Source organism: Vulpes lagopus, chromosome 23 (genome assembly GCF_018345385.1).
Source record: "Vulpes lagopus strain Blue_001 chromosome 23, ASM1834538v1, whole genome shotgun sequence".
Taxonomy (NCBI): Eukaryota; Metazoa; Chordata; class Mammalia; order Carnivora; family Canidae; genus Vulpes; species Vulpes lagopus.
The window spans coordinates 48,138,133-48,162,626 of NC_054846.1; the positions used below are offsets into that span (position 1 = coordinate 48,138,133).

A 24,494-nucleotide genomic window follows, 5' to 3' on the forward strand; every position below is an offset into this window, starting at 1 on the left:
CATGAAGTATGGGCACAGCTCGGAGATATTGCACGTTCAGTTCCAGACCACCCCAAAAAAAGCACATATAGCACTACAGCGAGTCAAATGAGTTTTTTTGGTTTCCTAGTGCATATAAAAGTTATGTTTACACTATACTTAGCCTGTTAAGTGAGCAATAGCATTATGTCTAAAAAAACAGCATACATACCTTAATGTAAGGATACTTTATTGCTCAGGTGCCTGGCTGGCTCTGTCGGTAGAGCATATGACTTGATCTCGGGGTCTTGTGTTTGAACCCCACATTGGGCGTGGAGTTTACTTAAAATAAATAAAATCTTTAAAAAAATACTTTATTGCTAAAAACATCATCTGAGTTTTCAGCAAGTCATAATCTTTTTGCTGGTGGAGGGTCTTGCCTCATGTGGATGGCTGCAGCCTGGTCAGGGTGGTGGGTGCTGAAGGCTGAGGTGGCTGTGGCGATTTCTTAAAATGAGACAGCAGTGAGATTTGTCTCATCCTCATCAGTTGACTCTTCCTCTCACAAACAATTTCTCTGTAGCATGCAATGTTATTTGATAGCTTTTTACTCACAGTAGAACTTCTTTCAAAATTGGAGTTAATCCTCTCAACCCTGCTGCTGCTTTATCAACTAAGTTTATGCAATATTCTAAGTCCTTTGTTGCCATATCAACAATCTTCACAGCATCTTCTCCAGGAGGAGATTCCATCTCAAGAAACCACTTTCTTTGTTCATCCATAAGAAGCAACTTCATTCAAGTGTCATCATGAGATTACAGCATTTCAGTCACATCTTCAGGCTCCCCTTCTAATTCCAGTTCTCTTGCTCTTTCTACCCCATTTACAGTTACTTCCCCCACTGAAGTCTTGAACCCCTCAAAGTCATCCATGACGGTCGCAATCAACTTCCTCCAAACTCCTGTTCATGTTGCTGTTTTGACCTCTTCCCATGAATCATAGATGTTCTTTCTTTTTTTTTTTTTTTTTTTTTGTCTTTGTATATGTCTTTATTCCAAATATTTCTTAAAATATCATTAGGTTATTCCTCAGGACAAGAGCAAAGATCACCCCCTGCAGAAACTTAGGAACTATGTACAGAACTTTACAGAACAGAGGACAACACTTTGGCTGAAACCTGACTGCTGACCAGAGAATGGAGTTCTGAGTGGGCTCAAGGAGACGAAGCAATTGGGAAGGGAAGGTGGTCTGATTGAAGCTTCAACTTCCAAGAGGGCTAAGTCTTGTGACGGTCATAAATTGGAGGCTCTAGTTTTGGAAGGTTCAAGTACAGCACAGGGGGTTCCATGTGTCTATTTGGCTACACCCCCGGCTGAGGTGCCATTAGGTCAATGTCACTCAAATTCCTAGCCAGCCAAACTCCCGCAGCAAAAAGTCCCAAATTGAGGATCAAGTTCCTCCGGAAGTCGTTCCTGTCGGTGGCGAAACGGTAGACGCCCCGGAGCCAATCTCCCACGTTGTCTGGAATTTCGGGTGCTTCATTTGGCGCGCCGGCAGCGCTCACGCCGACCCCGCTGGAAGCCATAGCTGCACCCTCATAGATGTTCTTTCTTAATGACATCTAGAATGGTGAATCTTTTACAGAAGGTTTTCAATATACTTTGCCCAAATTTGTCAGAGGAATCACTCTCTATGGCAGCTATAACCTTACAAAATGTATTTCTTAAATAACAAGACTTGAAAGTTGAAATTAGTCTTTGATCCACAGACTGCAGAATGGATGATGTATTAGCAGATCTGTAAACAACATTAATCTCATTGTACATCTCCATTAGAGCTCTTGGATGACCAGGTGCATCGTCAATGAGCAGCAATATTTTGAAAGGAATCTTTTTTCTCAATAGTGGGATTAAAATATTCAGTACACCATGTTGTAAACAGAATGGTAAATGAGCATTGGCTTCAACTTAAAGTCACCAGCTGCATTAGCCTACAGCAAGAGAGTCAGCCTGTCCTTTGAAGCTTTGAAACCAGATATTGACTCTGACTAGTTATGAAAGTCCTAGATGACATCTTTTTCCAATATAAGGCTGTTTTCATCTACATTGAAGATCTATTGTTTAGTGTAACCACTTTCCTTAATGGTCTTAGCTAGATCTTCTAGATAATTTGCTTCTACATCAGCACTTGCTACTTTAACCTTGGACTTTTATGTTATGGGGATGACTTCTTTCCTCCAACCTCATGACCACCTGTGCTAGCTTCCAGCTTTTCTTCTGCAGCTTCCTCACCTCTCTCAGCCTTCACAGAATTGAAGAGAACCCTGAACCTTTGCTCTGGGTTAGGCTTTGATTTAAGGGAGTGTTGTGGCTGGTTTGATCTTCTATCCAGACCCCTCAAACTTTCTCCATATCAGGGCAGCCTGAGTGGCTCAGTGGTTTAGTGCCGCCTTTGGCCTGGGGTATGATGCTGGAGACCCAGGATCGAGTCCCATGTTGGGCCCCCTGTGTGGAGCCTGCTTCTCCCTCTGCCTGTGTCTCTGCCTCTCTCTCTCTCTGTGTCTTTCATGGATAAATAAATAAAATCTTAAAAAAAAAAAAAAACTTTCTCCATATCAGCAGTAAGATTGTTTGCTTTCTTATCATTGGTGTGTTCACTGGAGTAGCACTTTTAATTTCCCTCAAGAACTTTTCCTTTGCATTCGCAACTTGGCTATTAGGCATGAGAGGGCCTAGCTTTTGGCCTGTGTTGGCTTTCCACATTTCTTCCTTGCTAAACTTAATCATTTCTAGCTTTTTGTTTTTTTTTTTTTTTTTGGAAATCATTTCTAGCTTTTGATTTAAAGTGACAGATGTGCAACTCCTCCTTCTACTCAAACACTTAGAGGTCCTCGTAGGGTTATTCATTGCCTAATTTCACTATTGTGTCTCCATGGAATAGGAAGGGAGAGACACCAGGGGAACTGCTAGGTTAGCGGAACAGTCAGAACACTCACAACATTTATTGATTAGGTTCACTGTCTTATACGGGCAGGGTTCATGGCACCCCAAAACAATTACAATAGTAACCTCAAAGATCACCAATCACAGATCACCCTAAAAGTATAATAATAATGAAAAAATTTAAGATATTGCAAGCATTACCGAACTATGGCACTGACACACAAAGTGAGCAAATGCTGTTGGAAAAATGGCACCCATAGACTTTCACGACACAGGGTTACCATAAAGCTTCAGTTTGTAAAAAACTCATTATCTGTGAAGCATAATAAAATGAGGTATGCCTGTAATTGGCAAAATATGAAATATGAATAAGGGGGTAGGCTGAAGATAAAATCATAAAGGTAAGCAGGAGCCTGTTTGTGTCTTTGGATTTTTTCCCAGTTGGGAGTGAGGGGAAAGAATGGAACTCAAAGGCTTTTAAGCAAGAGAATGTTATTCAGATCTGTGTTTTCAGAAGATAACAGATTCTTTATCTCTTGGTATTCCATCTCCAAAATTTTAAATTCTAAAACTGCATTGCTACTAGGTTTATGAATCAAACTCAGTTAAAGTAGGAAATCATAAAAAGCACTACATAGATGTGTTCAACATTTTATTCTAATTTAGAACATATAAATCACAACCACGGACTGATCTTCAGGTAGAGGTCCAAGGCCTTTCCTTAAGCGTGGAGTCCTTGATTCTTAAATGACTGCACCCATATGGAAGCATCTTTGGATCTTAGCTTCAACATCTTTAAAGTTGAACAAGAAACTTAAATATTTCTTGTAAAATAACCTTAGCACAGATTCCATTATTACGATTTTTCAGGTTTTGTACATGATAGCATAATAATGATTAAGAGCATAGCCTCTCAAGCCAAACCACCTGGGTTCAAATGCCAGATGCACTGCTTCCTAATTCGGACAAGTTGTTTCGTCTCTTTGTGCTTCAGTTTCTTCAACACTCACTTCAGAGGGTTATCACAATGATCAAAAAGATATTTGATATAAAGGCTTTATGTGGTACCTGACACACAGGAAATGTTCTGTAGATGTTAACTGTTTTCCAGTTGTCCCACTCATGCCCTAATTCAACAGCGTTTTTTTTTAATTTTTTTTTTAATTTTTTTTTTTATTTATTTATGATAGTCACAGAGAGAGAGAGAGAGAGGCAGAGACATAGGCAGAGGGAGAAGCAGGCTCCATGCACCGGGAGCCTGATGTGGGATTCGATCCCGGGTCTCCAGGATCGCGCCCCGGGCCAAAGGCAAGCGCCAAACCACTGCGCCACCCAGGGATCCCTCAACAGCGTTTTATAAAAAGGAGATCTAGGGCACCTGGGTGGCTCAGTGGTTGGGTGCCTTTGGCTCAGGGTGTGATCCCAGGATCCTGGGATCGAGTCCCACATCAGGCCTGCTTCTCCCTCTGCCTTTCTTTCTGTGTCTCTCATGAATAAATAAATAAAATCTTTAAAAATAAAAAAATATATAATAAATTAATTAAAAGGAGATCTAGGGGCACCTGGGTGGCTCAGTCCATTAAGCATCCAACTCTTGGTTTCAGTTCTGGTCATGATCTCAGGGTCATGAGATTGAGCCCTACATCAGGCTCCATGCTCAGTGTGGAGTCTGCTTGAAATTCTCTCTCTCTCTCTCCCTCTACTCTCCACCCCTGCTCTCTTGCTCTCTCTCTTTTTTTTTTTTTTTCTTAAGATTTTACTTATTTATTCATGTGAGACAGAGAGAGAGAGAGGCAGAGACACAGGCAGAGAGAGAAGCAGGCTCCATGCAGGGAGCCCTACATGGGACTCCATTCTGGGTCTCCAGGATCATGCCTTGGGCTGAAGGCAGTGCTAAACCGCTAAGCCACTGGAGCTACCCTCACTCTCTCTTTCTAAATTAAATACATACATAGAATGAAATGAAAAGGGGATTTACCCTTATTGAGACTTGCCAAAGCATTTGGTTTTATATTCTTGGAAACATTCTCTTTATTTTTGTACTGTTGGTTTACAAAATATTTATTTAAATTTTATCAATTCAGTAACCATTACCATCGGCATAAACAAATTTTGGCATAAATGGTGACTTACACTCAACTGGTGGAGGCAGACATGGACGTACTAGAGTAGCTTATTCACCAGGAATATTCAGGGTGTCGTGGCCATTAATTAGTGCATCTTACAATGGAGAGGAAAAGGTATATAGTGAGTCCAGTAGGTCAGTAAAGACACGATCAGTTAAGAGAGCATCTAATCCTGGATGACAGCCTCTATCCTTCCAGCATCCTCTCTCCCTTGCTCCTATTCTTGCTATGTTTTAATTTCATCAACTTCCTAGACCCAGGCCAGACCTTTAATCTTCTGAAGCACCAGAAAAGAGAATGCTCCCCTATGGAATTTAAAATAAAAACAATACTAACTTGTAAAATAAGCATAAGGAAGTCCAATAAAGTTCTGACTTTCCCATGGTGATTATTTCAGTGCTTTGTTTTTTTGTTGTTTTTTCAATTTCAAATTCTTTCCCCAAAAAATATTGTAGGTGGTCCCTTTGCTTTGCTGGTGCCCTGAGAATGAATGTATCTATTGGGTAATCCCGCATTGCCTTTGACTCTTCCATTTTTTTGCCAATCTCTCAGCCTTCTAGAATCACTTTCCTCCTTTTTGAGCCTAGACCCTATGGTCCATTGCCTTTAACTGCTTTCTTGCCAATATCTTCTACCCCATTTCCTTACATACTTATCTTTACACAGAAGCCATCCAGTAGCCCCTTAAACACTGGATATATTGAATTTGAAGTGATTTTGCAGCTTCTGGGTAAAAATATCCAACAGACAGTTGGACATAAAAGTCTAGAACCCAGGAGAAAGTAAAAGTAGATGTGGAAATCTTCGATAAATAAGTGGGATTTGACCCCATGTGAGTATGTTACATCACTAAAACAGGGCATGAGAACTCTGGGGAATACTACTGTGTGGGGGATAGGTGGAAAAGGAGCTGCCGATGATAGAAGGAAGCCAGAATCCATGGAAAGAGGGCTTCAAGAAGGAGTGGTTATCAGTATTAAACATAAAAAAGAGGTGAAGTAAGATTAGATGGTGCCCAGCACCACGTAGATACTCAGTGCACACTTGTTAACTGACTAATTAGTACTTATATGATTAGAATGTTGGTGGTGATCTTGGTCCTAGGTTTGGGTTTCCCTAAGCAGACCCTGAGACAAGGATCGGTGTATTTGGAAGATGAAGAAACCCTGGGAGGTGGGAGAGAGTGAAACAGGACTGGGGAACAGCCAGTAAAGTTACCAAGCCAGCAACCACAGTGAGCAGTTAAAGTTTAATTTCCCGTGGAAAATTCGGGAGGTCAGTGCAGAACACCCAGCTCATAGTTATCCCTCTTAAGGGATGAGGGACCTGGAATATTTATATACCAACTCCTGCGGGTCACTGGTTGAGAGCTGCTCTTGGAGGGCATAACTCAGTGACTTTTCCAACCTGCTGCTTGGGCAACAGAGCAGACCTTGCTTGTATAAGGAAGCGAATGAACGCAGGTCCTGGCAGTTGGAAGTCTGGTGGGCACTCTAGGAGTAGGGGCGGAGGTATGGACAGGGCAGTGACAGCAACTGTGACTCTTGGTATCTGCAGTTTCAGTAGCGGAAGCCAGATGTGTGTAGGTTGGTAGTAAATTGGAGGTGAGAAGTGGAAATAATGAGTGTAGGTATCTATTTGAAGGTGCTTAGCTGAAAGAAGGTAGAAAATAGGTCAACAGGCTGACTCTGTAGAGGGGAGGAAAGAAGGGCAGGTGTAACAGAAGGTCAGAATATCCTGGTGATGTTCATTAAAGAGCTTCACAGGGCACCTGAGTGGCACAGACTCTTGGTTTCAGCTCAGGTCAGGGTCTCAGGATCCTGGAATCGAGCCCTGCAGTGGCTCAGTGCAGAGTCTGCTGGAGACTTTCTCTCCCTCTCCCTCTCCCTCTCCCTCTGCCCCTCTCTGCTGTGTGCTCGCACATGCTCTTTCTCTCTACAATAAATAAATCATTTTAAAAATTTACATTTTCCCATTTTTAGTTAGGATGAGTTGTACTTAGCTGCACTAACTACTACTCACTTCGGGGCCTTCTTCAGCTTCCTTGGACCAGCACCCAGAGTTTCCTCTGCTGGGCTTTGGGACCTGTGTTCTCCTGCTGGAGAAGCCCTACTGAGCAAGCCTTTTCTAGCCCTCATGTTCCTAGAGGAAAAGGCTGACGGTGATGCCAAGCTGATCGCAGCAGGTGTGAGCTCAGGGGCAGACTCTGAGCCCACAGAGAACCACAAGGTCAGAGGAGAGCTGCTCCTGAGGGGTCTTCCACTAAGTAGCTCCTTGCTTTCCTGGCCTTCCCCTCTCATGCCCACAAATCACAATAACCAGGTTGATCGGGGCATTAACAGGCATGTTAAAAGAAATACTCTCATGATATTGATCTAAAGAATGACTCTTTGATTGCTGTACATCTCTTAGCTAAAGCATAAGCTCATGAGAGACTGTGTTCATCTTAGCAGTACCCTACTCCTAGTGCCTGGCACATAGTCAGTATTCAATAAACATGTGCTTAATGGAGAAAACCCCACAAATACTGCTGTCTTTTGATGGCGCCTAGACCAAGGGAAAGCTGAGATTGTTTTTACCCCCCTAGAAGTAGATTTTCTATGAAGCTAATGAAATTGAAACTTAGCAGGGCCCCTTACTTACAGGGCTTCTTTGAAGATCCTGGGAGAGGCCTTAACAACACTTTTATAAAAAAAAAAAAAAAAAAAACAAAAAAAAACACTTTTATATGGTCACACTTTTTAAAAAGATTTGCAAAAAGAAAATACCTTTATCAAAATTAAGTGAGATCACTGATTCTGCTTGGACTTCACATATCCCCTTCCTGTGGAATGGCTTTGGACTGACAGTGGGTGTTTGGGGGACCTGGTTAAGGGAAGTTGAATTAGGAATATATTTAGTTTATTTGGGTTTAATGAAATCTATTTATGTGGGCTGCAGTTTCTTCCATGCTGTGTCAACTTACTACTGGCTGTCTCGGTGTAGAAATGGCTCTCAGGGGTACCGCTCCTGTCCACTATGCTAACTCACTGGGTGTCAGGACACGAAGATGCGTAGCCACAGCTTGTAGGGAACAGGAATGTGCCCCATGGCAGCCTGCAATAGAAGAGAAACAAGGCTTAAATTGTATGGATCCAGAAACTAGTCACCATATATGTAAAATTCTCCGTAGAAATTTTGTGGGTTTTTTTTTTTTCAGTGGAAATTTTGATTCTTAATGCCTGGTCAAAACAGAGCCTCTCGCCCATTGGGAATATTGGATTCTTAATGCCTGGTCAAAACAGAGCCTCTCGCCCATTGGGAATATACTTCTTAATGGAGCATATACAATGACAAAGGTATCACACACATTTTTCAAAAAGGAACTCACAGGGGATCCCTGGGTGGCGCAGCGGTTTGGCGCCTGCCTTTGGCCCAGGGCGCGATCCTGGAGACCCGGGATCGAGTCCCATGTTGGGCTCCCGGTGCATGGAGCCTGCTTCTCCCTCTGCCTGTGTCTCTGCCTCTCTTTCTCTCTCTCTCTGTGTGACTAACATAAATAAATAAAAGTTAAAAAAAATAAAAAAATAAAAAGGAACTCATATAAGATAGAGTTTACTAAAATCCCTGTTTTTATAGGGCATAAGCCCATAGCAACACTATTAATAATGAGTGCATTCTTATGTGAAGTTCTATATTTTACATCTCTCCAGTATATTGGCATCACCCAAAGAAACATAAAACTCCTAATATGCCATTATAGCTAGGGCATCAATAATAAACTGGAAAAAGAAAAAAAAGAGTCAATAAAGTCCAAGGAAAATTTGAAATGCCCTGAAATTTCACAGCTCCTGTATGAAAGAAACTTGATAGATGTTTCCCCAAATTTCACAACAGTCCTAAAAGATTTATATAAAAGTACTGATAAGGAATTTTGAAGCTGAAAGAAAATCTTCTAAAGTATAAATAATAAAGTTTGATCAACAATGATAGAAGACCGAATTATATTTCTATTTGTCTATAGAAAATGACGCTTAAAATTGTTCATATGAAGAGTCAATCAAAAAGTCTGCAGCCCAAAAATTGTAGGAAATAATCACTTAGGGGTATATCAGGCAATTTTAAAATCATATTAAAAAATTTTTGTGATATTTTTGGTCAACTTTAAAAATTTTGTTATTTGTTGTGCTATCATTTGTCATGCTAAATAAATATTCCCTCTTGAACCTAATTTTATAGTTTTACTTTTGTTTCTTTTTCTTTTCTTTTTAAGAGGGCCTTCAAAGTTGTATATGCTAGGCTTTAGGTGCCACAAAACATGAGTCTGCCCCTAATCCTCCTTTATTATCTTCCTAGTGTTCCGTAGTTTGGGATAAAAAAGCATTATCATCTTTAGCGTTCCAACTACAGACAATTGGTGTATGACTCTTTCCATGTCAAACTTTCAGATGGCTCCTGGCCTTCTTTTTTGGTTTATAGAATAAGTTGAGTTTCTAGAATTAACCAGGAGCTGAAGACCACTCCCTTCTGATTCATTCATGGTGTTTGAGCTAGAAACTCTTAATTCTTAAGTCTCTTTGAGCCGAGTTCCCAAGGACAGATTTGTTCTTCCTTTGCCATTTGGCTGGCTCTAGAATGGAGGTAGAGTTGAAGGGAAGAGGGAGAAGAGGACCTCATGCATACAGAATTCTAATCTGATGACTTTTGGGGGTGCCTCCTAATTGGTCCCAGTTGGTATATCTTGCTGAGAAAGGAGAAGGCATATGATGACCAGGGAAAGGAAGTGAGGATATTTAGTCAGAGAAGAGATCTCTCTGTTGGAAACCTATCTTAGCAGCTCTTACCACAACATTGCATAACAAACCACTGAAAACTCAGTGCTCAAAGTGGGTGGGTATTCATTTCTTGAGCTCACAGGTATTTGGATCAGCCAAGGTTTAGCTGATCTGGGCTTGCTCTGCCAGGCTTGGCTCCACTGTGGGTGAGGTCCAGGTCTGCTCCATGTGTCCTTTATCCTCCTTGAACCAGCAACTACCAGAGGCATGTTTTTTCTCATGGTGAAAGGCAAGAGCCCAAGGCCAACTTTGTAAGCACAGTTCAAGCCTCTGCTTGCATAATATCTGCTAACATTCCCCTGGATGAATCCTATCAATAGCCAAGCCCAAATTCAAGGGTAGGAAAAATCACTCTGCCTTGTTTTGAAGACAAAGCAAACCACATGGGCAAAGTAGCATCAGGGAGCAAGGAAGATGGAGGTGGAGGCATGGAAAGAGCGACTGTCTGATGAACCATCATCTAATATGCCATAAGAGCTGTCATAGTGAAGAAAGATCAGATTTCCTCACCTCCCAGTCCTCAATGCACTAGTCTATTCTCGTTCCCTGCTTTTACCAAAACTGCTAAGTTTTCCTTATTTTGCTTCATTATATCTAGAATGTGGTTCTTCTTCATGCTTGCGTAGATGGCTGCTACAGCCTGATACCTGCTCTCCTTGTCTCTGGTCTTGTCCTTTCCCAATTCATCATCCACAGAGCTGCCAGCTATCATCAGTATCCCGTCAGCATCAGCATCAGCATCATTGTTGTATTTTGCATTACACTTACTGGTTTATGCACCTTGCTCCTTCATTGTATTGAGAGCTTCTGGACGGCAAGAACTGCATTTTACTTATCTTTGAATCTTCAGGATCCTTCAATAAGGAAAGAAGGAAGATGGGACTCCGATTAAAGTCTGCATAACCTTAAAGCCCAAGCTCTTTCTACTCTACCATAATTTAGACTTAGTCACAGATGTGTTGCTGATAAAAATAAGGATAAAGCTCAAACCCTCCCACTGCTACACCAGTGGGAAAGTAGGCTACTAGATCGAGATTAGTAAAGATTCTTTCTACCATAATCACGATAATCCTTCCTAATCCTAATTCTTGGAAAATGGAAAGGTCTTGAAGCCACAAAAAATTTTAAATGGCCATCAGCACTTTAAATATATAAAAAGATGTTTAACTTCTTTCTTAAAGAAATGCATATAGCTTTTTTGTACCAGGTTGGCAGGGATCAAAAAAATGTTTGAACATTGTATTGGTAAAGGGTGTGGAAAGACATGTTCACATGTACTGCTGATGGGAGTGTAAATCATTCGTCCTCTGTGGAGGGCAGCTGGGCAATGCCGGTCAGCTCTTTATGGACTGACACAGGGAAGTCTCCAGTACACCTTGTGTTGTAAGTAAGAAGGAAAGTTACAGAACAGTGGTTACTTTCTATGCCTCGGGTTGGGGGGAAACAGATACCCATGTATGTTATTGTTGTTAAAGCAAGCTCTGGAAAGGTATCCAAGAAACTGTTATAAGCACTTGCCTTTGGGAGGGGAATTGAGCAGAACAAGGAAGAGAGGAAGATTTCTTTGTGGATGTGTATCTTTTACATTTTGTTCCATTTAGAATACTGTTTAGATGACATCAACAGTATCAGAAGATCAACAAACTGGAAAACGTATTTGCAACATGATATGGCAAAGGGCTAATGTCCTTTACCTACAGAGTTTATAAATCAGTTAAATTAAGACATGGGGAGGGATGCCTGGGTGGCTCAGCGGTTGAGCATCTGCCTTTGGCTCAGGTCGTGATCCTGGGGTCCTGGGATCGAGTCCTGCATCAGGCTCCCCATAAGAATCCTGCTTCTCCCTCTGCCTATGTCTCTGCCTCTCTCTGTGTCTCTCATGAATAAATGAATACAATTTTTTTTTAAAAAAGAGAGAATAGAGAGAGACGGAGAAATAGGTAAAGGATATAAATACTAATTTTAGAAAAAATATAAAAGGCCAGTAATTACATGGAAAAAATGCCCAACTCATGCATTATTAAAGAAAATAAAGGAAAAATCAGAAGGACTCCTTCAGAGAACAACTGAGCTTTGTTATTAGATGTGTTTAAGTGGAGACTAAGTGACGGATTACTAAGGTTGCCATTGAGGAGTCTCTTACGCATCTGACAAAGGAAAAGTTTCTAGCATCTGAAGGAAAGAATTCGTTCTTGTCCTTAGAGGCCTTAATTCCTTCTGGTACCCAATGGAGGGGTGTTCACAAGGCCTAGGGTAAGAAGGAAAATGAAAATAATGAAAAGTCCCCTAGAAAGCACAAAATCTCGGAAATGCAAGGGAACCTGCCACCTAACACTCTGTCTCTTGAGACGCAGTCCCAGATTTGCCACTTGTTAACACTGGGCAAGTTTATTACTATATCATTCATTCAACAAATATTTACTGAGCTCCTCCTGTGTGTGTCAGGCACAGCCCCTGTCCTCATGGAGACAGACATTAATCAAATATTTATTCAAACAAATGTAAAATTGCTACTGTGGCAAGCTGTGAAAGCCTAAGGGTATGATGTGACCCCAACGGGGATTTTAGGGAAATTGAATAGGAGTTTAGTGAGGCAACAGGGAGAGGGGAAGGGTGCCTGAGGAGAGCTCCCCACAAGGCCTAGGAGGGCAAACAGTAGACTCGGTGATGACTGTGTGGTATGAGGCGAGGCTGAGGAGACAGGGGTCTGGCCTTCCGGAGCTCAGTCAGAACCCTTAGGGCCATGGAAACCCTCCGGAGGGTTTGGGGATGGAGGAGAAGGGGACCAGGGCCTGGAGCAGATGCACAGCTTTAAACTATTACTCTGGCTATGGGGGGTGGGGAGTGATGAGGGGGAGGCAGGAGCGGATTGCACCCTGGAGGTGGGCTAGGAGGACACCAGGGGTTCCAGCGCTGAAGTGGACCCAGGTGCAAAGATGCCTGGGAGGCGACCTGGGCGGGACCCCATGGTGGACTCCATCTGAGGAGTGACGGGGAGGAAGGAAAATGTTTATAATGCTTCCTGACTGGAGAGATGATGGTACTATTTACAGAAAATAACCCAGAGAGAACTGGGTTTGGGGGTGGAAACAGATGCCTTTGAGAGGACACCTCAGTCAGCAGCGTCTACTGTGGGGCATCTGCGGCACAGCTGGTGGTGGACTCATGGGTTTGCTTATTGGTAATAAAGGGGGTCAAAGAATTAAACACTGTACCCCCTCTGAGGCCCCTTCTGTTCCACTAGTCTGTTGTCCATTCCTTCTTCTGTCATTGGTCTATTTTCTGACTCTCTTCTCTCCTCCTCATCAGCTGGATGGAATGATCCAATACCTGACATGGATACCTCTTGGCCTATTAATTTCTAAAGACCTTTGTCACCACTCAGGTCACTGGCTAGCCCCACGGCCACACCGTGAACCTTTCCACTCGGAACTCACCAGCCTTGAACTTCTCGCACTAACTGTGCTCCCCCGTCCTTGCGCTTTCCCTCCCCTCTGCATCCACGTCCTCCTGCATGTCTTGGCCTGTTGCTTTCCTTCCCATTATTTCCAGCCCTCCCAGAAGGATCTCCTCCGTATCATCACCTGACACATAACAGGCATCCAGGGGATGATGGTCTCCTCTTCCTTAACCCACTGCAAGTGGCGGTGTTGACCGAATCCAGTGGGTACTCTCCAGCCTTTCTTTTATAAGGGCTCTTTGTTGTTGCTGGCCTTGTTGCCTTTCTTCTCACACTCTACATTCCTCGAAGTCTGCATTTCTGCCTACTTTTTCTTCGGCTCTTTTGAGGAATCCTAACTTTCAAGGAGTGTCTTCACCCTCCTTCATGCCTCATCTATCCATTGATCCTATCCACTCTCTGTGTTGTGAATCCCAAAATAGCTACATCCAGCTCAGAACTCTATCAAACTCTGAAAATGTGTTTCTACCTGCCTGCTGGATAGTCCCCCCAGACTCCTGGTAGGTATTTGTTAAATATTGGTAGAATGAATTTCACCTACAAATTCCCATAAGCACCTCACAATTACCACGTCCAAAAAAGAAATCATCTTTTCCTTCCAACCCACTCCTCCTCTTTTTTTTTTTTCTTTTACTGTTCTGGTTAATTGTAGGCTTGCCAGTCTAGTCATCCAAACGCCTCACATTAAACACTAAGATTTGATTTTTTTTACCCCTAAATATGATTAAATCTGTATCTTCCTCTATCCCCACCACTATCTTTGTCCAGTCCCTCATCAGATCCCTGCTGTTTTTTCTTTTCTTACTCTTGTAGCTCACCTAGATTATTTGAATAGGTTTCTAAACTAGTCTCTCTGGCCTTTATCTTGTTCCTCTCCAGTCTTTTTTTTTTTTTTTAACTGAGATAAAATCCATCATTCTATCATTTTAAAGTGCACAACTTGGTGGTGTGTAGTCTATTCACAATGTGGTATAGTCATCACCACTGACTAATTACAGGACTTTCCCGTCACCCCAAAAAGAAACTCTGCTTCCCAGCCTCCATCTCTTGGCAACCACTAATCTACTTTCAGTATTTATGGATTTGCCTTTTCTGGACATTGTACATAAGTGGAATCATACAATGTATGGTTTTGTGTTTGGCTTTTTCACTTAGCATAATATTTTTGAGGAACATTCATATTAGAGCATCTGTCAATACTTCATTCTTTTTTTTATGGCTGAATAACATTCCATCATATGGATGTATCACATTTTCTTTATCCATTCATCAGTTGGTGAACATTGGGGTTGTCTCACCTTCTCAGCTATTATGAACAATGCTGTTATGAGCACTAGCGTAGGTTTTATGTGGACACGTGTTTTCATTTCTCTTGGGTATATACCTAGGAGTGGAATTGCTGGGTCATTCATTAACTCTGTGTTTAACATTTTGAGGAACTGCTATACAGTTTTCCATAGTGTCTGCACAATTGACAGCCACCATTCCCATTAGTAGTGTATGAGGGTTCCACTTTCTCCACATCCAATACTTGCTTTTATTCTGGTTGGTTTGTCTGGTTTTTAAAATTTTTTTATTTTTAGATTTTTAAATTTATTTATTCATGAGAGATAGAGAGAGAGAGAGAGAGAGAGAGAGAGAGAGGCAGAGACACAGGCAGAGGGAGAAGCAGGCTCCATGCAGGGAGCCTGACGTGGGACTCGATCTCGGGTCTCCAGGATCACGCCCTGGGCTGAAGGCGGCACTAAATCACTGAGCCACCCAGGCTGCCCGGTTTGTCTGTTTTTAATGGTCATCCTACTGGATGTGGAGTGGCATATCATTGTGGTTTTAATTTGCATTTCTCTAACAACTAATGATGTTGAGCATCTTTTCATTTTTTGGCCATTTGTACATCTTCTTTGGATGCAGAGTCTTTTTAAAAAATGAATTTCATCATGGCACTTCAGTACTAAAAATTTTTAATTACTCCCTATTGTTTACATAAAAAAACAAAAATTTATCGGTGTGTCCTACAAGGCCCTTCAGGATACGGCCTCAGCTTTTTTTCTGTTCAACATCTTCTGTTACTCTCCTCCTCTGGGTTGATGTTTTTGCCATATTGAACTGAGGAGAGGTAGGGGGACTGTACTTTTTGTATCCTTTTTTGTTGACTCGGTCTCCAGTAATGGAGGATGCTCAACCAAAGTTAAGAGTCATCTGAGCAGTGAAGTGATGAGGTGGGATCAGGACACCTGCAAGCCCTGCTGGTGATTCCTTTCTTACTCTTAATCTCTTGGCAGCACTCACTTTGTCCTGATCAAACCATGTGAGTGCCACACAGGACTATATTTATGTCTCTAGACCTTACTGAATGGTTCTTGCTTAGGCCGTCCTGGACTTTGAGGTGTGTGTTTCTTTGTGTCACTACACATCCTGGGACTCTACAACCCAGGAGGAGGCAGGTGGGCAGAGGAATAGTGGCCAGTTTTCTCTGTAGGCCCTTTCCTCTCTTGTCTTGCCTGCAAAGGGCTGGAAAGTCAGCTTCTATTGTGATTAAGTTATAATTTAAGGCAGTGAACATGTGCTCTGCTGGCGGCTATAAAGATTCAAATCATAAAGTTTTACAGTGGAACGGTTTCTGTAAAAGCATCGTTAGGAAGTGGGAACCATGCCTTTAATTCTTATGACATATGGGACTGCCTGGTTTGTTTTGGTTGCAGTGGAGTTTAGTAGGGCGATGGTCTGACTAATTAAAGTCAGGCCTTCTTCCTCACCGCAGTGCTGTGCCCTGTCAGAGGACAATGTAGAAGGGTGGAACCTTCTCTCTACCTCTGTTCCTATCTCAAGTTTATCAGGGACAAAGAACCCTTAGAAAGCAAAAGCAACCCTTCAATAACTGAGTGTTTTAAAAAATCTCCTCCATCCTACCAGGCTTCATTCTTTGGGGAGTCCATGTCTTCCTCTGTCCCTCACTGGCCAAGGGGCAAACCTAGACAATGAACCAAGCTTAATGTAAGTTGATTATCTCATTCAGGGAGCTCAGCTGAGAAGATAGATGGGCCTTGTAACTATGTCAGTGGTAGAAACAAAGAGAATAGTAGTTGAGTAGCTCTCTTAACCAACTTTCACTGAACTTCCTTGGCTGGTTAACCATCGCTCTCTATGCCCTGTGTAAAATGTACTAGTTAGTGCCTGTAGTGTCCTCTCAGGTGATGGTTACCTTTGATGTTATTCTTGAACAATATGCCATCTCACTGCTCCTCCCACCAGCTGATTTATATGCTAACCAAGACCTGGCTAGACTTGGCCCTAAGCCTGTTTATGCCGGTGGTAGCTGCTATTACAACTGCCCAATTTCATTAAATATTTTGTAAACTCCAATAAAATTGGAGAGATGTTTTTTGTTGTTGTTTTATGGAAGCCAAGTTGAACACGAAAGTGAGTTTTTAAAATAATGGCTGCTGAAAGAGCTGTGAGTAATACTGATTGAGGCAAAACATCACAACGATCTGAGAATCTGCACTCAAATTTCTCTAAGTTCTTGTTCTGCTATAAAAAAATCTAAAACCAAGAATTGTAGACAACGTATTATGGGTGTGATTTATGCAGGAGAGATCTGGAAAGCCAGTCAGCAGACACATTCCTTGGCTTTACATCAAAAAATTGGAGAATGAATCTACATTTGTATATTTTAAGTTAAAATGTTTGAGGTAAGTATATATCTTTTAAAGTGATATTCTGCTTTACAGGACTTTTTGGATAATCAACCAGTGTGTTGGATGAGAGGGTTTCTCTGTAATAAGATTTATCATTTATTGGTATCATTATTGAGTGTGTTAAATCTTTGAGGAGGAAGGCATTGCTATCCCCATTTTACAAGTTAGGAAACTGAGGCTTAGAATAGTTCAGTTGTGCTAGTTCACACAGAGAGGGTGACCACTTCAGGTCCATTAGCTAAAGAACCAAGAATAAATGAAAAGTCTACTGTGGAATACAGGACCACATGGATATTTGTGTTTGATCAAAAAAGTAGAAGCCAGTAGGCTGCTGGGAATATGTGTTGGTGTCAACACTTTGGAAAAATGTAACATTATCTTCATTTATTCAATCAATAACTACTGAGTTACCTACTCTGTACCAAGCACTGTTGTACATTTTGGGGGTATGGTAATGAACAGAATAGATCGGAAACACTGACCTCATGCATTGTAGCTTACATTCTTGTAGAGCTGAAAATGTATGTATCATATGCCCTAGCACTTCCACTCCTTGGTATACTCCCTAGAGAAACTCTTGCTCACATACTCCAAGAGATGTGTGTACAAGAATGTTCACAGCAGGGATCCCTGGGTGGCGCAGCGGTTTGGCGCCTGCCTTTGGCCCAGGGCACGATCCTGGAGACCCGGGATCGAATCCCACGTCAGGCTCCCGGTGCATGGAGCCTGCTTCTCCCTCTGCCTGTGTCTCTGCCTCTCTCTCTCTCTGTGACTATCATAAATAAATAAAAATTAAAAAAAAAAAAAAAAAAAAAGAATGTTCACAGCAGAATTGTTCATAATAGCAACAAAACAAGGCCTGTAAATAACCTATGTGTCCATTAACAAGAGAATGGATTAACAGATTGTGGCGTATTTATATAACTGAATACTCTATAAAGAGGTGAAAATGAAAGCACTATAACCATATGAGTCAACATAGAGAACTCTTAGAAGTATAATATTGAGGGATGCCTGCGGGGGCTCAGTGGTTGAGTGTCTGCCTTAGTCTCAGGCCGTGATCCCAGGGTCCTGGGATCGAGTCCCACACCGGGCTCCCTGCAGGGAGCCTGCTTCTCCCTCTGCTTATGTCTCTACCTCTCTGTGTGTGTCTCTCATGAGTAAATAAATAAAATCTTTAAAAATATATATAATATTGAGTAAAACAAAATAAAAACAGTTGCAAAAGAACACACACAAGTCTGGGAAGGGATAAGAGAGGTAAGGAGATGGGATCCAGAAGAAGCACATAACTATTAGTGGTTATGTTCTATTTAAGTTTGGATCATGGTTTACAAATGTTCATTTTATTATTATGTTTCATATCTTCAGGTCATATCTTCATATCATATAGGATATATCCGTATAATATATCTTTGTACCATACAATTCATATAATATTTAATAAAATGTGAGTGCCTGAACAAAGAAGAGAAAGTAGAAAAGTATAGAGATTAAAGTCAAAGGTCTTGGAACACCTAGCTGGTGCTCAGTCAGTAGAGCATGTGACTCTTTTTTTTTTTTTTTTTTTATTGTTTATTTATGATAGTCACAGAGAGAGAGAGAGAGGCAGAGACATAGGCAGAGGGAGAAGCAGGCTCCATGCACCGGGAGCCCGATGTGGGATTCGATCCCGGGTCTCCAGGATCGCGCCCTGGGCCAAAGGCAGGCGCCGAACCGCTGCGCCACCCAGGGATCCCCGAGCATGTGACTCTTGATCTTGGGGTCATAATTTCAAGCTGGAATGTTGGACACAGAGCTTACTTCCAAAAAAGAAAAAGAAAAGAAAAAGATAAAACATCAAAGATCTTGACTTGAGAGGCTTGGGGTTAGAAAAGCTAGAAAGCCAAACGATCTGTGTAGCTTACACCAGGATCCAGGACCTGGCTTTTCTTTCTACTTCTCCCTTATAGGAGGAACCCTATAAGCTATATGCTCTGGAACCCCTCTGTTCCTTCACAGTATGTGGTCTATGGCTTCAGAAACATTGTAGAGACTGACATGGGGACCATGTAGCAGGAGCAGCAAATGCTACAGGGAGGAAGCTAATGGTAGCTTGGGGAAGAAATGTGTTAGGGTTGCCAGGCTCTGGGCTTGGAGTCATCAGGCTGATGATAGAAGATATCTTTGGGCTTCAGGTTTCTGCCATAGCCTTGAACCAAAGTTCTGTGTATCTGCATGTGTTTTTATGGGTATGCTTATGTTTTTGGAGTGGATGGAATACATCAACCAAGCTTGGTGACAACATTTGCTCTGACCTTGGCAGAACAGCAGGTGGCCTCATCTACATCTTTGACCCTAAGTCACAATATTTGTCCCAAAGCAGTCAGACATAGCATAAAGAAGGAGCCCATTAGTTATGTAGTTTAGCTAGGTTGGTTGGTTTGGTTACCAACCTAATTCCTTGGGAAGCATAGCTCATTAGGAAGGGAACAAAGCAGTTACTATTAAAAATAAGAAGACAGTTGCCTGGGGTGGCTCAGTTGGTTGAGCAGCCAACTCTTGATTTTGGCTCGGGTCGTGGTCTCAGGGTCCTGGAATTGCACCTTGTGTTGGACTCTGCACTCAGCAGGGAGTCTGCTTCAGGATTCTCTCCCTCCCTCTGCCCCTCCCCTGGCTCTTTCTCTCTCTCTCTCAAACAAGTAAACAAACCTTAGTGTGCTTGGCTGGCTCAGTAAGTTAAGCATCTGCCTTCAGCTCAGGTCATGATCCCAGGGTCCCTGGATTGAGCCCCGCATCTCCTCCCTGCTCAGTGGGAAGCCTGCTTCTCCTTCTCCCTCTGCCATTCTCCCAGCTTGCGTGCTCTCATTCTTGCTATCTCTCAAATTAGTTAATTAATTAATTTTTTTAAAACTTTAAAAATATGGGCAGCCCCGGTGGCTCAGCCGTTTAAGCACCGCCTTCAGTCTGGGGCGTGATCCTGCAGACCTGGGATCAAGTCCTGCGTCGGGCTCCCTGCATGGAGCCTGCTTCTCCCTCTGCCTGTGTCTCTGCCTCTCTCTCTGTGTCTCTCATGAATAAATAAATAAAATCTTAAAAAAAAAAAAACTTTAAAAATATTTTTTAAAATATGAAGAATAGAAATAAATTGAATTACACTTTCTAAAGCTGTTTTCTGAGTAGCCCAAAGAATATTCCAAGTATTCCCCAACATATCTAGGTTCATTCACTCACTTCAAAAATTCCTTTACTCAACAAATAATTACTAATAACCTACTATGCACCAGTGCTAATCCTAGCCTTTCAAAATGCATTAGTGAATAAGTGGATATGGTCCTTCCCCTTACAAGGCCTATAGTCCAGTGGGGAAAGCAAAAAAAAAACCAAAATATTTATTATTACACATGGGATGAATGTTATGAAATAAATGTCATAATAATGTAGAATAGTTGAGTGATCTACTAAAGGCGGTCTCTGAAGAAATGCATTTGTATTAAGACCTGCAATGAGCAAAGGGCACATTCAAAATAAGGAGCAGGTTATTTCAATAGTCTTGAAGCAGGAGAGTGCTTGTTGCATTTGAAGAATTAGAAAGAACCTGTTAGCTATAACTACATAACAAACAACCACGAAAATCTCAGTTGCATCCAACAGTAACACACGCTTCTCATGCATCCATAAGTCCGCTGATCTAGCTTCAGCTTGGTCAGACATCTTTGCTCCTTGCAAATGGGTTGAACCCTAGTCTGATACATGGATGCTCATTCTGCAGCTTGGACTGGAGAGATAGCAGCTATGTAGGGAGAACTTCTCTTCACACAAGTACATTTCAAGCCCATGCTTGGGACATATCTGACCCAATGTACCATCATTAACCCAAGACAATCACATAATTGAGCCAAAAGTCAAGAACCAGGAAAGTAAACTTCTCCATGGAGGCAGCAGGGTAGTGAATATTTTTGGACAATAATCTAATCTAGCAAGTCTACCTCTTGTTCATGAATATTCATATTCCTCTCACTTGCAAAATACACTTATCTACAATTTCAAGACTCCCCCAGTTTTTATCTAAATCATGGCATCTGGCTTATTAAAGTCCAGCATCTTATAATCTCTACATTGGACATAACTATGGTTTCTCTTCATCTGAAGACCTAAGAATGAAAATGAATAAATAGCCCAACCCCGTTTAATACACGGTGGCGGAATTAGGTACAAATTAACAGCAATAAACTCCATTCAAAAAAGGGAAGAACTAGATGCATATAGAAATCATCAATCCATAGCAGTTCTGAAATTCTACCAGACGGATATTGATAAAGTTGGGAATTCTTTGATTAGTCCTTGTTTCTGTTTTCTGAGAGCAACTTTTCATTGAGCAGCTTTTTCTGCCTATAGAAATCTGAGGACTCAAAAGATCTTTTTACATCTTGAACAGTCTCAGTCTCTTTTAGTTGGAGCTGGCAGTGCTTTTGCCAATACAACTGTCTCACAAACTTTATGGGTTTTCTATGTATATGATACTAGTCTACTCTGTGTGCCACAAGCCATATCCATAATTTTTGCAAGACTTGATCTATCCAGACTTAATTACTAGCAGTCTGGACCTGTCAGGCTGCTGGAGAACCACACTCCCAAGCTATCTAGGAGCCTCTTTTCCAACTGAAAGAACCTGCTAGATGTCATCTTATTTCCCTCAGAGCTTCATCAAGACCCTTGATTTTTACTTCACCTTGAACAATCTCTTCTGGCAGCATCCCGAATTTGATCATTAGCTCCAGGATGGATGTTACTTTGAAAATCGTTTACTGAAGAAGCTAAAGTTGAGAAAATTTTGTGTTTCAACTCATTAAGTTCTGAGTTCTTTATATTTCCACTGAGTTCTGCTTGCAGACTAGCTAGTTCTTTTAAAAATTTATCTCTCTTCGGGATCCCTGGGTGGCGCAGCGGTTTGGCGCCTGCCTTTGGCCCAGGGCGTGATCCTGGAGACCCGGGATCGAGTCCCACGTCGGGCTCCTGGTGCATGGAGCCTGCTTGTGTCTCTGCCTCTCTCTCTCTCTCTCTCTCTCTGACTATCATAAATAAATAAAAATTAAAAAAAAATTTATCTCTCTTCTTAGTTAGTGCCTCATCAAATGTAGCTCAAAGCAACCAGCTCATGGTTTCAATATTTTCCATAAAATCTCCAACTCGGGGCACCTGGGTGGCTCAGTGGTTGAGTGTCTGCCTTCGGCTCAGGTGCAGGGAGCCTGCTTCTCCCTCTGCCTATGTCTCTGTCTCTCATGAATAAATAAAATCTTTTTTAAAAAGTCTCCTCCAACTCTACTAGTTCACCAGATACATTCTCTGTCTTTCAGATTACTATTGTTGAACCAAGTGTTTACCTCTACATGATACAAGTTGCTATTTTTCTAGTCTTTTATATCAGCTTCCTTGCATCTCTGTCCAGTTCCAAAGCCAATGCACGGTCCTATATTTTAGATGTTTTGTTATTTTGTTATAGCACCATCTGAATATTGGGATTGGTTAAAAAAGATGAAATCCCCAAGACAAATCATGTTAAAAAGGGGAAAATAAAAGGGCACAGATCCAACCTTCAGTGAACTGTATGTAACATTTAAGGATTTAATAGAAGAGGAAGAGGAAAGGAGTCTGAAGGATAGTAAAACCAAGAAGCAAAAGGGGGAAATGTTTTAAGAAAAGAGCAAATGGTGAACTATGTCAAATGCTACTGAGAGATCAAGTAAAGGGTTGTGCCTGCAGGGTTTGGCAATATGGAAGGTGATTGGTAGCCTTGAGAGTCATTTTAGTGGAGTGACAGGGCAAATTCAAATTGTCATGAATTGAAGAGTTAATGAAAGGTGAGAAAAGGTACATAGCATATGTAGACAACACTGGATATGTTTGGCTATAAAGAAGAGCATAAAAATCCGATGGCAAGTGAAGAGATGGGAAGTTAAGTGAGGGATTTTTTTTTAAATAGAGTATACGAGGACATGTGTAAATGCTGATGGAAATGATTCAGACAAAGAAAATGACTGATAGTGCAAGAAAAAGAGATGATGATTAATGATGCAGTTTTTAAAAGGCAAGAAGGGATAGGATCCAGAGCACACACATGTGGAGGGCTAGAGTTTAATAGGAAGAGGATCATGGTTTTCTTTTTTTTTATATATATATAATTTTTTTAAATTTTTATTTATTTATGATAGGCACACAGTGAGAGAGAGAGAGGCAGAGACACAGGCAGAGGGAGAAGCAGGCTCCATGCACCGGGAGCCCGACGTGGGACTCGATCCCGGGTCTCCAGGATCGCGCCCTGGGCCAAAGGCAGGCGCTAAACCGCTGCGCCACCCAGGGATCCCGAGGATCATGGTTTTCAACAGGAAGATGGGTATTAATCCAGAGATAGGAAACCAAAACAATGATAGCCAACGTTTCCTGGGTACCTGTTATTTGTCAGGTGTTGTGCTAAGTGTTTTGCATTCAATACTTCAATCCCTGTGAACTTGGTTTTATTTCATCCCCACTTTACAGATGAGAAAACAGAGGCTTAAAGAGGTGAAGTAATTTCCTAAGATTGTTCCACTTACAAGTAACAGAACTAGAACTTGAACCCAATCAGTCTGACTCTGAACCTACACTCTTTTCTTTTCAAGATTTATTTCTTTATTTGGGGGAGGGAGGAGAGGGCAGAGGGAATAAGAGAGAGAATTCCAAGCAGACTCCACACTAAACAGGGAGCCTGACACGAAGCTCTGTCTGACAACCCTGAGATCAGACCTGAGCCTAAACCAAGAGTTGGTTGCTCAACTGCCAGCACCACTCAGGGGTCCCTAAACCCACACTCCTAACTTCTATTCCAAACTGATTCAATTCATTTTTTCCATAGAGGAATATTTTTGAATAAGATAAACCAAGAATGCATAAAGGCCAGAACTGGTCTAGATGAGATCTCTGTAGGCTCCCTTCTCTAGCTGGCAGGAGGAATAGGGAGTGAGGGCTGCAGTAAAGACATTTGAAGGAAAGAGGCAGATCAGACCAATGCTAACACCGATCTGTTCCCCTTTTATTTTGTTTTTAAAGATTTTATTTATTTATTCATGAGAGACAGAGGCAGAAACACAGGCAGAGGGAGAAGCAGGCTCCATGCGGGGAGCCCAATGTGGGACTTGATCCGGGACCCCAGGATCACGCCCTGGGCCCAAGGCAGTGCTAAATCGCTGAGCCACCTAGGCTGCCCTCTGTTCCCCTTTTATATACTACAGATTTTTCAAAGCATTTTTTGTTCCTTCTCTCAGTGAGTAATGAATAGTTTATATGGAGCTAGCAGTCTTTCTATAGGAAGAAAAGGGGCTTTTTCTGGTAGCCATGAGGTACTTGAGTATACTAGGGGATCTGAAATGAGATTCTTTACATTTCACATTGCTAGCCCTTGGCATGGCCTGTGGCTAATTCAATCTTGGTGTTAATTAACCTACACCTTTCAAGGGGATCAGTTTATCTCCTCCTGGGCC

At 41.8% G+C, this 24,494-nt stretch overlaps 2 protein-coding genes across 3 annotated transcripts in view; one reads left to right on the forward strand and one right to left on the reverse strand.

The window, feature by feature from the left end:
* Nucleotides 1-24,494, forward strand: part of RNF220 (ring finger protein 220) — a 229,035-nt gene that overhangs the window by 43,310 nt on the left and 161,231 nt on the right. The gene's annotated exons all lie outside the window — the stretch shown is intronic.
* LOC121481167 (mitochondrial import receptor subunit TOM6 homolog) lies at nucleotides 975-1,550 on the reverse strand. The gene has a single exon (XM_041738270.1). The coding sequence runs from the start codon at nucleotides 1,541-1,543 to the stop codon at nucleotides 1,319-1,321; it is 225 nt and encodes a 74-aa protein (XP_041594204.1). The 5' UTR covers nucleotides 1,544-1,550; the 3' UTR covers nucleotides 975-1,318.